General features: G+C 37.1%; 1 protein-coding gene across 4 annotated transcripts in view; it reads left to right on the top strand.

Moving 5' to 3' along the window:
- Nucleotides 1–13618, top strand: part of NFATC3 (nuclear factor of activated T cells 3) — a 77462-nt gene extending 63844 nt beyond the window's left edge. For 2 of the 4 annotated variants that reach the window (XM_075714860.1, XM_075714858.1), the window contains 2 exons: nt 80–181; nt 10076–13618. In XM_075714860.1, coding sequence (XP_075570975.1) covers nt 80–181; nt 10076–10200 — 227 coding nt within the window. In that variant the 3' untranslated portion in view covers nt 10201–13618. Of the gene's footprint in view, nt 1–79; nt 182–6744; nt 6993–10075 lie in introns of all 4 variants that reach the window. The other 2 variants (XR_012831242.1, XM_075714859.1) reach the window with 2 other exon arrangements.
- The last annotated feature ends 1184 nt before the right edge of the window (nt 13619–14802 follow it).

The following is a 14802-nucleotide window of genomic DNA, read 5'->3' as shown; positions in this document are numbered from 1 at the left end:
GTCACGTCCTGGTTGAGTGAACTGTAACTTCTTGGTTTAGTCCAGTCAGTAGTTATGTCTGTCTTCTTCTCTGACACAGACAGTTTTATCTCTGACCTGGAATACCAGCCATCAGGTTCAACAGAGAAATGGACTCAACATTCAGCACTCATGTCCAACTCCTATGTGGAAAATCTAGAGGGTGAGTCTGCTTACTGAAATGCTTCAATGTTTAAAATTGGAGCACGAAGGAAAGGGGAAAGTGTTTTAATAGTCTTAACGTCTACAAGTGAAAAGCACTATGTAATACTTAAGTATTGCTATAACTGGACACCTGTGTATTCTGACATAGTTGGAAATCAGAAGTTGTGAACCAGGTGTACACTCATTCAGTAAAAACCTCCACTTAAAGTATATGTAACTGCCACAGAACTTCCTGAGTGCTGTAGGATCTAGCAAAACAACAGAAGAGGATATAAAAATCTTAAGCCAAACAAAGGCAAGGTTGTAGAGTGGCCAGATCAGTTAACTATGAGAATAGAATGTTTCTCCTTTTTTTAAAAAGATGAAGCAATGTCAATTGAAATAGATGGAATACAGTGGCATGCACTACCAATCTAAGTATGAGGAATACAGATTCATAAATAGATTTCTAGTTGAATGTGCACTATAATTGGGAAGGATCATCTAGATTTATTTTAAGGTGCTTTCAGCTTCTTCATTCCACATATAAAGAAGATCATTATGCACTATGACTTTTTAAAATAGTATCGCTGTTAGAAATTGATGCATGGTATATTGGTCGTGTTTGTGTTTATACTCATTCTTCTTAAGTGTTTTTCACTTTATTACAAACAAGCCTAAAATGCCAAAGAACTATACTGTCCTTCCCCCCCCCCCCAATATATGTATATACACATATATAAAAACACATATAACACATTTTACTTTCCCCATAGATTTTCAAAGGGGAACACCTGTAAGTGTACAGTAGATTTGGGATTGTTAACAGTAAAGTAACCAAGCTCTGTATATAGCCTTAATAAAACTCTCACACTAATTGTGTGTAGACTGACCTTAAGTTTGCCCATGAAACTAAAATAAATCACGATGTTGGTCTTTTTACCATCTTTCAAAAAACCTGACTTAGTTCTGCTTTCCTTACATTTCAAAATGTTGTCAGTAAGGTAAGTAGCTACTATTCTGAATGGCAAAACTAGGGAAAGAACTCTGTACACTAAGTTGACATTTCTGTATCTTGAAACAGCAAATCGGTTAGTAAAATACCAGTTACGGCTTAGATTATTTCTGTGTTCTAGACTATATCCTGTGCAACTCAGAATCTGGTAGGTACAGACTAATTGTTGAAGAGCAGGAGTTCTTGAAAAACAAAAACTCAGTTTAATAATAAAATAACCCCTGAACACCAGTATCATCAACTAGAGAGTGACACACAGGCTGGCAAACCCCAAACTTAGAATTAAGAAATGTATGCTGCCAGGTCCCTTTTAAAAAGGGCACACAAACGGAAAACCAGACCCAGAGAGAAATATGCTTACACACAAATGCTAGCATCTGAGAAATACAATTGAGAAACATGCCATTTTTTAAATTAAAATAATGGGTATTTTAGGTATTTGCTGTAAGAAAGATAGTGTGGTACTAACACAAGAGATGTTTACACAGAAGAGTTAGTAGAATGGTTCTGTGCCTTGAAGAATGCTTAGTGTCAAATCAGACAAGCTAACTGTATCAACTAGTAGTACAGAATGCTTACAGATTTAACTTTCTTAAAATTAGGCTTAAATTAGGAAGAGTATAGCTTCTTTCTAAATTATACTAAATTAAAATTATATTCTAAATTAAAGAGGAGAGCAACCATAGCTATAGGGTGCTGCAGGAGATCAGACAATCTGCAAAGGCAGGAAATACACTAATGGAATACTTGAGTCATCCTTTATAGAATGGGTAAATGTGATGACTGCTTCATGGAGCACTAAGTCATGAGAAGAACCCACAAGGGGAAACATCTCTTTATTTGGTCCAAAGGGGTGTACAGGAACTGCTTAAAAAAAATAAAAATTAACAAATCTTTCTTTGTTTTGTAGCAGTTGCGGCATTATAGGCTGTGGCAAACCTCAAAGGGGAACTATAGGAAAACAATAAAACTTACTTAAGAAAAAATAGGTGGTCAAAAGGGTAAAGTAGTTGCAAGCTGTCTGCGAACTATTTATGAAGGTTCAGATTAAGTGTACAGCTACTCTGCAGTGAGAGAGGCTGCAAGGTGCTTCCAAACACAGAAGACAGGAAAAGAACATGAAAATTACTAGGTTAAATATGAAACCTGGCCAACAGGTGTCAAATCAGGAATTCAGTTAAAGTTAAATAAATGAACTTAGAAAGTTTTTTTTGTATTGATGCTCACAGTTGAGGAACTAGAGTTTCTCATGCCAAAGTGCTTTGAAAAAGGGACATGTTGCAGGACCTGTCTCAAGTTGAAGAGTCAGTAAAAAGGCTTCAGGACAAACAGGTAAACAGACAGTGACAATTCACCTCAACTAGATGACATGCCAGACAAAAGCTCTGAAAGAGTAAACAACAGTTGAGCTATTAGCTGTAACATATAACCTCTTGTTTAAATCTGATTTGGAGCCAGGGGACTGAAAGTTGGTAAATGTGACACCTCTGCTGCTCAGCTCTTCAGAGTAGTGAAAAACAAAAACTGTCTAGAAGCCTGTGCAGGAAGGCCTTGTGATTAAAGAAAATCAGTTAGTTTAAAGGAGTGGAAGTTAGGGTAAGGGAAGGAAAAAAAAACCCTGCCCTAATTCTGTACATACAGTGACAAGCTCTCTGAACTATTTTTATTTAAACCCATCTTGAATTTAAAATGGACAATTCTATGAAAACTTGCTCAGTAGTGTTAAAAGTACTCTTAAAAGGGTGAATAAATACCAGGAATATTTAGGAAACCAGCAGAGAATGAACAAATGCTACTATATAGATCTGTTATGTGCCTACATCTTGTCCCCGATGTCCCAAAAGAATTAGATGCATACATGTTGTTTTGTGGGGTATTTTGGTTAAGGCCAACTAGCATGACCGAAGACTTGGAACAGAAGTTAACACTGAATCAGCTAGGACTCTCCAGCCAGAAAAATTAATGAGGAGAATACGCTAAGGATAATAAAATGAATGAGTGGTACGGAAAAGGTAATGGAAGATACTTCCTAGGAGAGAAAATAGTAAGTGTCTACCAAGTAATCATGCAGCAAGTTCAACACATGAAAAACATTGCTACAGCTATACGTAGTTAAGCTTTGGAAGTTACCGTCTCAGAATGTTGCGGATGACAGAATTTTGCACAGACCTTAAACACCCCAGGGAGAAAAATCCAAATGGGACCATTCAGCACAAAAGATACTGTCTCTGGCTTGGGAGTTCCCTAGGACAAACACATTTTGGAGGCTGGTGGAACATCCTGGGGAAGGATCATGATGTTTTTCCCTAGGTCTCTGCTATTGCCCATTACGTACCTAATGGTTTGTAATCTGAACTGGTTTGCTTGTAGTTCTCCATGGAGGTTTTCAAGGCAGTATTTTTGACCTACAAAAATCTAAAATGCTTGGTAACTGCCTATTAGAGAGATTCTCTTGTCCTGTACAAAGTATAGATGCTGATTATAGATTACCAGCTTCCTGCAAGGGAATAGAGGTCACTTGCACTATTCCCTGAAAGGCCTTTCAGGTTCAGGAATTGCTTATATTTTCCTTTGTGCACCAGTGCAAAATATTTGTCTCTTAGCATTCATAGAGATAGGGGGAATTAAGTACAGAGCAATTTAGAAGCATGCTGGTATTTGGTTGGTATTTGATTTAAAAAGATAATGCCTTTACTTCTGATGTTAGAACTTCAAACACCTATCTTGGAGATAATGCTACGTCTAAATGTGGTTTTATTCTAATATAATACAGGTAATACAGGTACAGGTATACAAGTTGACTGACAAATTATGGATCAGTCTCACACTGAGAGAATAAATTAAGTTGACATTGTAGAACTGATTAAACAAACCAGTAGGAGAAAAGCATGGATCTTACAAACGTATCAAAGCACCAGTTCCTCTTTTAAGAACTTGTTACTGTAAATTCATAATTTTTTTTCTTTTTAAATTTATCCAAAACACTCAGCAACTTATTATTAAAAGCACCAGCTTCAACAATGTTGTAATGCTTCATAATACAAGAGCTTTGTTCTGTTCAAATTGGCTAACAGGGATAACTTTTTGTAGGTGAGAATTTCCCCTGAGAGATTGGTCACTACTGCTCACAGGACACATCTCTGTTGGAACAGCTGATAAGATTGCTACCCCTAGCTGTATGTGTCACTAGCTGCAGAAATGGCTGAGCTGTTCAGCCTAATTTTAGTTTATCCTAAAACTCTGGATTGCAAATTGCAACAGTTTTAGGAGATCTTCATGAACAGTCTGGCTGTTCATGCAGCAAACAGCTGGAGCAATAACTTTATCAGCTGTCCCAGTGCAAGGCTTCAGTGACCAAGAGGCGAAGCCCTCAGCCTAGAAGATGGGGGGTGGGAGGAGGCTGCCAAGGAGCTGTGCCCAGTTTTCTGTCAATCTCAGTGGCTCAGCTGTCTTTCATGTGCAGTCAGTAGGGACTTAAAAAAGCAAACAGAACATTGTGTGAAATCAAAACAGTGGGAACAACCCAGTAAAACAGAGTATGTGTTGTTCTTGTTTTACAAGCTTGACAGAAGATCCAAAAGTCAGAGCTAGTTATCTTCTACTCTGTTCTGCTGGTATTGATGTTGGTATGCTGCTTAATTTTGTTTTGAAAGGTTCTAGGGTCTTGAGCCTCCAGATGACTTTCAGTGCTTCTTCAATGCAGCATGTTCACGTTTTTTCAATGCAGCACAGAGGGGGAAGAACAAAACCAAAAAAACCCACAAACTTTGCAATACAATACTACAGTATCACCAGCATTGACAGGTCCAATCTAATCTGTCTGTTACAGAAGGTTTTCTCCCCACCATGTTAAATTCTGTTCTGCACAATCTATTTTTAACTATGAGTGTAAATTAACCATCCAGCTTACAGTATGTATAAATACTAGGGAAGAAAAAGGTGAAACTATTGCAAACAAAGTAACAGCTGAAATTCTGAAATCTGGGATAACTGCCAAAGAGGTCAATTAAATAGACAATAAGAAAGTTGTTAAAATCATTTCCATTTCACAGGAATTGCAGGATTCTATTAAAAAAAAAAAAAAAAGCTGTATTGCATTTTGATCCATGCCATATCTGACAAACAAGTTTTCAAAATGCAGTTACCACTTTTGTAGTGGAGGAATCTGCCACATTTATGTACAGTGTAGTGTGTGCGCTACCCCTCTCTCTTTTGATCTCATCCAGTCGTTATTTCAAGATTAGCAACTTGTTGCTATAAATCCTAGCAATTATGTTAGCACATAAAACTTTTGATAATACTTTTTATGTTATCCACTCAACTGACATCTTCATCCAAAACAATTTTAGGTGATCAGTAGGTACTAAATGAGTACTAAATATTAGCTAGATCTCTGTAATTATTTAGTATGTAAAATATTTCTGGTTCCTCATCTCTTGACAGTAGAGGTCCAGGGTATGGGATTAGCAGTCAGAACACTTGGCACCAAACATACCAACCAGGCAGTGATTTAATGGGGCGGGGGGGAAGGCAGTAGGCTGAAAGAGTCAAGGTCCTACCCACATAACTGTTTACCTCCACCTGAAGTCTCATAAGATTGGCTCTCTTCAAAGAGGCAACAGAAGTATAAACTACGCAACACAAATGAACCTGGCAGACAGACCATGGAGAACCTTAAAAACATACTCGAGAGCTGTATTACTGAATCCTGAACAAGCTCTGCAGCCTTCCCCTAGAAGCTTTTGCTCAAGAAAGGAAGGAAGTTGTGTAAAAGAAAAAAAAAAAAAAAAGTGCATGTATTAAAAAAGCCATGCATCTTGGTTTTCTAGTATCTAGTTGCTAACTGGATGGCTTTTAAGGTTAAGCAAAAAGGCATATGAAATCTTTCTAGCCATATATCTAGGACAGCGTAGCCCATGCACCCCATAGTCGAAAACAGCAAGGGTGGTATAAAGTGTTCTTCTGGAAGTATAGAAAAGAAGTTTTCTTTTGCTTGTAAAGCATCATCAGTATAGCCTGAGCTCTGTCCTTTCTCAGGACTGTTGAAAGTGACTTCTCCCAATTTGTCACCTAAAAACTTGGATTTTGCTAGACAACATTATAGAAAACCTGCATTTATGCTCATGGATTAAGTTTTCAGTTTTAATCAGACCACTAAATGTTCTGTGATTGACCCTGTGTGGAGGAAGGTATACAGGCATCTCATGCATTCAGATACTAACCTTTGGATTTCTGTTTTAGTTTTTAAACAAATATGATTTTCTCCATCACGAATTCATACAAAAAGGAGAACACCATACGATTTCCCCTTCAGTCTAATACGTTTCTATGTAGGATTTTAACTATTCTTACTGACTACATGATTTACAGTTTAGACTTCTTTAATTTATACCATTCCACTTTCGTATAAAGCCAAATGCTTCCCAGTTTAGATAATAAGCAGGCATCTCATTATTTGGTGCCTTAAAGCTAAGTTGTACATCTCTTCAGTGAGCTGTTCCAAAGGACTTCCAGGCTGCCTAATTTTGGTAAATATTCATTATGGCTTCTTACAATGTTTTTTTCAGGCTTTAAAAGACCAGCCTTCTCTAGAAAAGCTGCTTTCCTCATTTAAATGTCCATTCCTCCATCTACTAGCCTGCAGGCTAGATCGGACTCCCCCCTGCCCCCATTCATCCCTTCCGTGGCTCAGAAGCGTGTGGCACAGCCAGTCAGGCAGCAGGCCCATGCCCCATGTAGCCTGTTACCGCATCACTCCTGATACCGCCCTGCCCTCTTGTCTCAAACCTGGCAGCCAGACTATCACACCACAAAGGTTAGAGCACTTTGATCTCAGCTGCTGGCTTCTGCAGGCTGTGCTTTCTCTGAAGCATTTTTACCATCATCTGTACATAATCCAAATCAACGCGTAGTCTTCTGGAGTCTGCAGGCCTCCCCCATCCATTTGTTGCTTACAGATTTCCAGACAGCTGAAACGGGCACTCTTGGGAAGTATGAAGTAGGAAGATGTGTTAGTCAGGAGGCTATGGTCTGTGAAAAAGTGAAAACACCTTTGTCAGACACAGCAGAAAAGGGATTCTGGCCTTTTATTTAGGCCTGCGTGGCACTCTGACAAAACACCAATTTAGATACTTCTTATTTAAACAAAAAACAAACAAACCCCACACTCACTTGAATACTGGTTGGGTTTAAAAATTGGCAATCCTAAAAAAAATCACTGTGCCAAGTAAAACACTCCACTAGAATTTTCTGTTGGGAAGAAGACAAGGTACTGCATTTCCCTTAGAAGTGGTAGATGTTTCTAGTGTAAATCCATATAAACCAGATAAATCTGTATTGGCCACATGCTAAAAACGTTGCCAAAAAAACTTCTCCAACAGCAAAGTGAAAGGTGTGACCGAGCTATCACACTGAGCTGTAAAACAGCTTCTTGGTAAACAAATCGATGATTATTTTTAAAACCCAAAACAAACTAACCTGTAATTTTAATTTAATACTCTACATAATGAATTATGCAGAACTTCAGCAAATAAAACACCACGTGACCAGCTATTGTATTCACAGCGTAATGTGATTTAAGGAAGATTTAATGCCACGTGGCTACATGCTGTTCAGTTAAACACCTTTGCCTGTGGGAAATACAAAATGTTGCAACAGTATAGATGAGTTTGTTCTGATGTTGCCACTACAGATTGCCACCACATCATCTATCAAAACTTAAAGGAAGTAACTGTCTAATGATTTCAAAACATAAAAGGTATTTAGCTATGTTGCTCATTATTGTACCGCTCATCAAAGTTTTAGTAGTACTGAACAGCTGCAATACTTGATTTGCACAAAGCAACTGTTCAGTAGCTGAGCATGGATAATAGCTGTTAGAAGTCCTGTAGTTAGAGCATGCTAATGAGTGCCCTGACAGAAACTGATGGAGCATAGTTCTTGTAAGTGAACATCTAAATTTTGTTAAAAAAAAAAAGGTCTTGTTTTTTAACAGCTGTTTACTTATGCATTGTGTTGGCATAATAAAAATACTCGCAAAAGTATTCTACCTGCAGCCACACAAGTTTCAGTATCATAGTGCCCGTTAAGTTCATTGAATGAAAGACTTTTTTGAAGTGCAGTAAATTGCAAGTCTTGTAATGCTTGAGGGAATTGGTTATTACATAGCTCATCTGAACTGTTTTCACCTTTGGGCTGCCATAATGTGTATTTTTAACAAGCTGTCCTTGCATTTATGCAAAAGAATACCATTACTATTGATTGACTTTTAGGTAACAACTACCTCCTCCGTGGTTACATACGGGTATATGACATAAGGTGATTGTAAAGCTTTCCTAAGTAAACTAAAAGAACATAGACAAAACTTGTTTTCAGAGTTAGATTTTATATACATTATACATACTTGAGAGCATTCATGCATTTTCTTTCAGACCCACGTATGCTACTGCTGCAACAAAAGGCAAAGCTCAGACTGTTGAACACTCTATAAACCTAAAGAACAATCTGCGCTACCTGTAGATTGATTTTGTTATGCTTCTACTGGACAGGAATGGTTAGTAGGAGGCTAAATCCTGCTATGGAAAATTAAGGAAGCATTAAGAAGGGTGGTGCAGTATAGCAATATTGTTTGGTAAAGTTACCCAAGGAAGAACAAAAGAGCAAAAGCCTAGGTTCCAAACCGGTTAAGATTTTCAATAGAAGCTGCTTACTAACAAAACAAAAAGTTCTTACTTTTACCAGGAATGGTCCTTACTCAACAAAAGGATCCCACTAAATGCCTCTTTATAGAAGGTCCAAACAAACTCATGTCAGAGGCTTTTCTTTTATTACTACAATTCAGCATATTCAAAGTTTTGCTGAATAAGAGATACCGTATACCTATGGCCACTCAATCACGGAAAACAACACGATTGACTGTCTCTTCTAACTATTAAATAATAATTTATATTTCAGTTATAATCTAGTATTTATCAAACATTTGTCATTACTAACTAATGTGATATTTTTCATCTCCACTTAGAATATTATTCAGTTTTGTTAGTTAAACTGACCATTGCCCATTTTGTAAAATGGACATTTATATCACTGCATTTATGCTGATCCGTTCAAATAATTATTTTTGTCATCTATTCTAAACTCAATTGTGCTGCAGTCAATTATGTAGGCTTTAGAGTAACACTCCAAAGTTGTCATTTGTTGATAATTTAAGTGCTACTTTGTCAGATTCGCAGTGGTGTCCCTCACTTGTAAATAGTAATAGCTGACTAATCTTTGCTGAATTTGATGCACACACAGACACACAAAATGATGCGACCTGCACGTTAGTCAGTCTTAATTCTTCACTATAGAAAAGTTGATGGATAACTAAGGAAGATTTTTGTTACTACAGTTTCAGAAATGAAAATATTCAGAAAACTGGCCAATTAAATAGGTATATAGTATTAAAAAGAATATTCTATTAACCCAAATCCAAGTTCTGAGGAAGTTCTGTAAGTAGCTTGAAAGAGTCAAGAGTTATTGGAGTTACTTGTTGTGCCTCTAACACTCTTGAACAGAAGGAGTTCTGTGGGGAAATCTGTACTAAACTGACCTAATCTGTGCCTTTCAGTTACCTGTTATCATGAATATATATGTGCTTATTTTCTTCAAGTGGTTTAGGGATTCTCCAACACGGATTATGGTAAGTACAAAGTGTAATACTAAGAGAAACTAGGACTTCCCCCCTCTTGCTCAACTGTTACTGAAGTTAGGTTCCTCATTCATCGTCTGTTACTTAACTGCATCAAGGCTTAGCACTGAAATATTTCTGTTTAAAAGGGATACACTGATGAGTTCTACCTTTTGGAAAGCATAAAAACAGTCACTTTTTTGTTCTTTTTTTTTTTTTTTTTTTTTTAGTGAATGAGATCATAGGAAGAGATATGTCACAGATCTCGGTGTCACATGGAACAACAGTGGCCAGCCAGTCTGCACGTACATGTCCTGGATCTCTGGAGACAAGGATATCTGATGGAATCCAGTAACGGATAAGCTTACAACTAAACATCCATGAAAACTTAATAGTTTCTCTCTGAGTATTTCTTCGTCCTCTTCCTCTTTAGACTTACTGTGCTTCCAACTCTGTGGCCTTTATGAACTGGAACAGTGGATCCTTGCAAAGCCCTTTTAGTGGGTTACATTTTTGATGTAGAGACAGAGCATTTTAATTGTAGTTCCTCAGATGCTGTAAAGAGACTTCTTAAAATGGACACACAGAATCTACACCAGATATTTTAACTGTTTTAAAGTTACAAACAAGCTTTGCTTTTTGCATTTAAATAGAATACTTTTATATTGTAAGTGCTTCAGATGTGTGGAGATGTTAGTTTGCTCTTATAATATTCACAGTACTGAATGTGGAAAAAGATTTAATACCCATCTTCAGTGTGCTGCTTTCCCTTAGAGATAGTATAGTTTGTAACTGATGATTTGTAACACCTTTTGGTCATTTTGGAAAGCCTTTAAAGCTTCTATTGTTTAATTTTTTTTAATATGATCTTCCAGTGGCGAATCATACCTGTCATCTGAAGCCAATGCCATGGAAGCCATTGTGTATACCAATACTGTAGTGTTTTCTTTCTTAGATTCATAGGAAGCAAAGCCAAATGTAGATCTGCACTTGTTTATAAACTGAAAAATGTTACTTGATAGGCTGCAAAAAGACCATTCCATCATGAAAGTGTTGGGATAGAAATGACATTCCAAAATTTACCTTTTATAACTTTGTGGATAACCTTCCTGTTCTTTATTAGCACAGGCTCCTTCTTGAAATAGCTTTTTCTTAGAAAGTTACATTTGTAATCAAATTTGAGCAGTAGGATTTTAGATTAAAGAACAGCAACATCAAAGCCATGTTAGATACAGGAGAAATTTTGATATTTGCTGAGGATCTAAGTGTTCCTGTTATCCCTACAGAATATGGTTTTGAAATTGCCAATTCGGTGGCATTCAAGTTTTCCATGCAATAAATCATTTGATCACATCTGTACCTTTTATATGCTGTATGCCTGACCATGCCACTTGGAAGTCCTATGGAGGTGACAATTACAGTTCCTTAAATTTAAGCTGTTTATAAACTTCAGTGTGCTAAAAAGTAATTTACTGTGAATTAGCGATTAGGTAGTATGATTTGCCCACGTTTAACTGCAAACGTGTGAAGCAGAGGCTACCAAAGAAATACACAAGATTTGTAGCAGCAGTAAACTTTGTGCTGTGCTCAAAGGATGCGTTTCCCTTACCCACATAATCTGATACATTTGAAACAATCTGTTTACACAGTTATTAAAAATCTCAGGCCTCTATGATTAGAAACCTAGGAGGGGATCTGAAACTGCCTGCTTAGGCCACAAACATTTCCCTCCCTCAGAAGACACTGTCGTTTACAAAGCTTTCTGATATGGAACATACAGGGTACAACAATCACAGCAAAGTAAGAACAGAAATACACTGAACCTCAAAACTTTTAAGATGTTAGTTTTAGTTCCTCTTTTGTTTGAGCTCTGATGCTCTAACGAAAACTAAGAGCGCGTACACTCAATTTTGAAATATAGAAAGTGTATTTGCATTGAAGCTAGTTCAGACAATTGTGGACATTTTAGTGGCTTAACACGTGTGGAGCACATGCCTCTTTCTGCAGAAAATTGCTGTAGACTCTTAAAATTGCAGTAAAATGGTCTTAAAGTGGATACCCTTACTGAATTACAATACCTGTAAGAGTAAACACAGACTCTACTGATGTTGCATTTTGGCAGACAGTCATGGGGAAAACTTTCCCATTGAGCCTTTTGCAGGCAAAACATTACACCAAAATTTAAGTCAGCGCCCAAGCTATACCATTAAAGTAGCTGTAATCGCATCTTTGTAATAGCTGAATCATGAACTTTTTAAAAGACTATACATTAACCGGGTGAAATTACAACTCTTTTGTCATGTACTTCCTTTTAAGAGTGCAGCCTAAGGCTACTATCGATGTTTCATAGTTACTTCGAGCAACTTAATGCAAGGCCACTAGGTGTGTGCTGGGAATCTTAAGCATCCTTTTTGTGAATATATTATTCAATGGTGCAAATCTTTAAATTTACAGGAAAAAAAAATTGGCAGGGCTGTAATCTGAAAAGTGTGATATTGTAATTGTCCCTCAGCGATGGTGCTTTACTCTGTCCTCTACTCATTTACTTTAAAGATTCTAGAAAAGGATTCACATGCTCAGAAAGACATCTACTTACCTTTTTAACATCTTAAAAAAAAAAAAAAAAACCAAAAAAAAACCCAAAAACAAACCAAACCCCACACACACACACCATCCCCACTGTAAACTATGTAATTGTCTTCAGACTGTGTGCTGGTGGCAAGGCATGTTCCAGTTTTCATTCATTTATTGGGTCTTTTGCATTAACTATTGTTTCTAGGAGAATTCTAACTTAAAAGCTTTCATACTGTATGGGATTTATGCTCCTTTATCCTACTGGTACAGACTCTCCTTGCAAGTTCTCCAAGTAGCTGGAATTCACACTGTACCTAAAATGTAGGAGCCCAAACAATCCGGGGTTGCTATGCACTAAATTTTCTGATGCCTTTAAATACCTTGATGCCTGTAGACATAGAGATGCTTTCCTATTTAAAAATGAAATAAAAAAATATAGCTTTGGATACTAAAGCAGTTTTGTATTTGCCTTGTAAAAGCTTCAATACAAGGGTCTTAATTTTATTTTAGCTTGTGTGATAACGTAGGTAAAGACTGTTAATCTTGTATAATTTTAGTGATATAAAAAGCACACAATCTCTATTGGACTATGCAAATTTAATTAAACAACAGAACCTGGCAACTGTTGATCTTTTGTTGGCATCCACTTCCTTGCCCTTAAGTCCTTTCTTCTTTCTGAGTACTTTTCCAAAACTTTTTAATAATTCAGATTATCCTGAAGGAAAGCCTTAATGATGAGGTAGCTTTTCTATAAGGAGGGTCAAAGATCAATGCTGAAAAAAAAAAATTAAGGGGTAGTCTGTTAATCTGGGGGGAGGGGGTGATTTCTGAAATTACCGTAAACTAGCAATCTGAATTTCTATAGTAAAACTTTCATGTTGTCAGGGGAACTGCCATCCTTTTTAAACCAAAGAATGAAAATAGCATGAGTTTTGTTCTGATACAAACAAAGCTTTGAAACTCTATTTTTGATACTCATAATGGATGTCATTCCTTGAGGTTCGGAAATCGTTCAAATTCAAGTTTTATATTTAAAAATGTGGGACAATAAAGATTAAGTTCTAGATGTTTACAGAGCCTTGTATTGTAATTTCATGTACATTTTGTATTTTAAACATTTTTGTAAGTTATGATTGCAGTGCTACTTGCAGAAATAAAGGGAAGAACTTGCATTTAGGCTCTTAAATCATAGTGTTCAAATAAATAAAAAGAATGCAAATGTGTTGTCATTTATTTAAAATGCAGACCCAAATGCAGAGTGGGAAGAAACTCCCTATTTGCAATGCAGTGGTAAACAGCTACGCTCAGTTGTGACATATGAAGTGAGGGATATTGATTTTTCCCCCTGGAAGAGTGGCAATTTTGAATCAATATGATAAGAGTTTGGGGCTCAACTTAGAGCCAGCAACAGTGAGCCTAGACATACGTAATGAATGATCAGCACTGCTGACAGAGTATCAGTTTGCACAGTAACTAGTGATTTCCTACTTGCAAGTATCATTGTTTCAATTAGATGATGACAAGATTATTTTGAGAAATTATTATTCAGGGAGTGCATCATAAACAGTAATTTCCACTCCTGAAAGGATATCATCACAGGCAAGATGCAGTTAAACTGTTTCAGAAATAGATGTAAAATTCCTACAAAGTCTAAATTATTTGCCAAGTCTTGGCTGATCAAGCAGTGCCAAGGGAAATGCCTTTGGGAATGCTACGGTAGGTTCAGGCCTTAAAACTTTTCAGTAGCACTGATACCACTGAGTTGAGATGCAGATTTTTATCTCCCTTGCGGTTTTGTTACAGGGTCTTTTACTCAGCTGCAGAATCCCTAGGTGTATTAAGGTATGCAAGTGTTCCACTCTCAGTGTTGAAGCAAAAGCTCTGGCCTTTGGTTAGCAATGCACACCTGCCCGAGAGAGAAAAGGAGCAGCCATCACACAGTGATCTGCTCGCATTGCACGGTGAGAACATGGGCCACTTTAGGATTAGCCTCTTGTTTAGAGCACATGTCCTGGCCGATTACCTTCAACAATGTTTTTTTTTAAATCTATAAATATAGCAGAAAGGGGTAGCTGCAGTGCCAGTAACTGAACGCAAAGTAATTATATCCAAGTTTTACTAAAAATAGCACAAGGAGTTTGAAAGCTGTTCCACATGTTTTCTAGTATGATTACCCAGTATATAATTAGCATATACCAACACTAGTAATAATCCATGGATTGGCTGCGTATACTTTACTGTCAGTGCAAGTCTTTCAGATGCAAACAGGCTGATTCACTAAGATTGATGGGATAGGAGAGATGACAGGAGACACAGTAATAAATGGGCATTTAAATCTGAGCATGGCCAACCCTGAGTGCTCAGGCTGACACCCCTACCTGTT

Source organism: Pelecanus crispus, chromosome 8, assembly GCF_030463565.1.
Source record: "Pelecanus crispus isolate bPelCri1 chromosome 8, bPelCri1.pri, whole genome shotgun sequence".
NCBI classification, from domain to species: Eukaryota; Metazoa; Chordata; class Aves; order Pelecaniformes; family Pelecanidae; genus Pelecanus; species Pelecanus crispus.
Note: the sequence above shows the minus strand (reverse complement) of the source record. Positions and strands in the feature narration are given on the sequence as shown.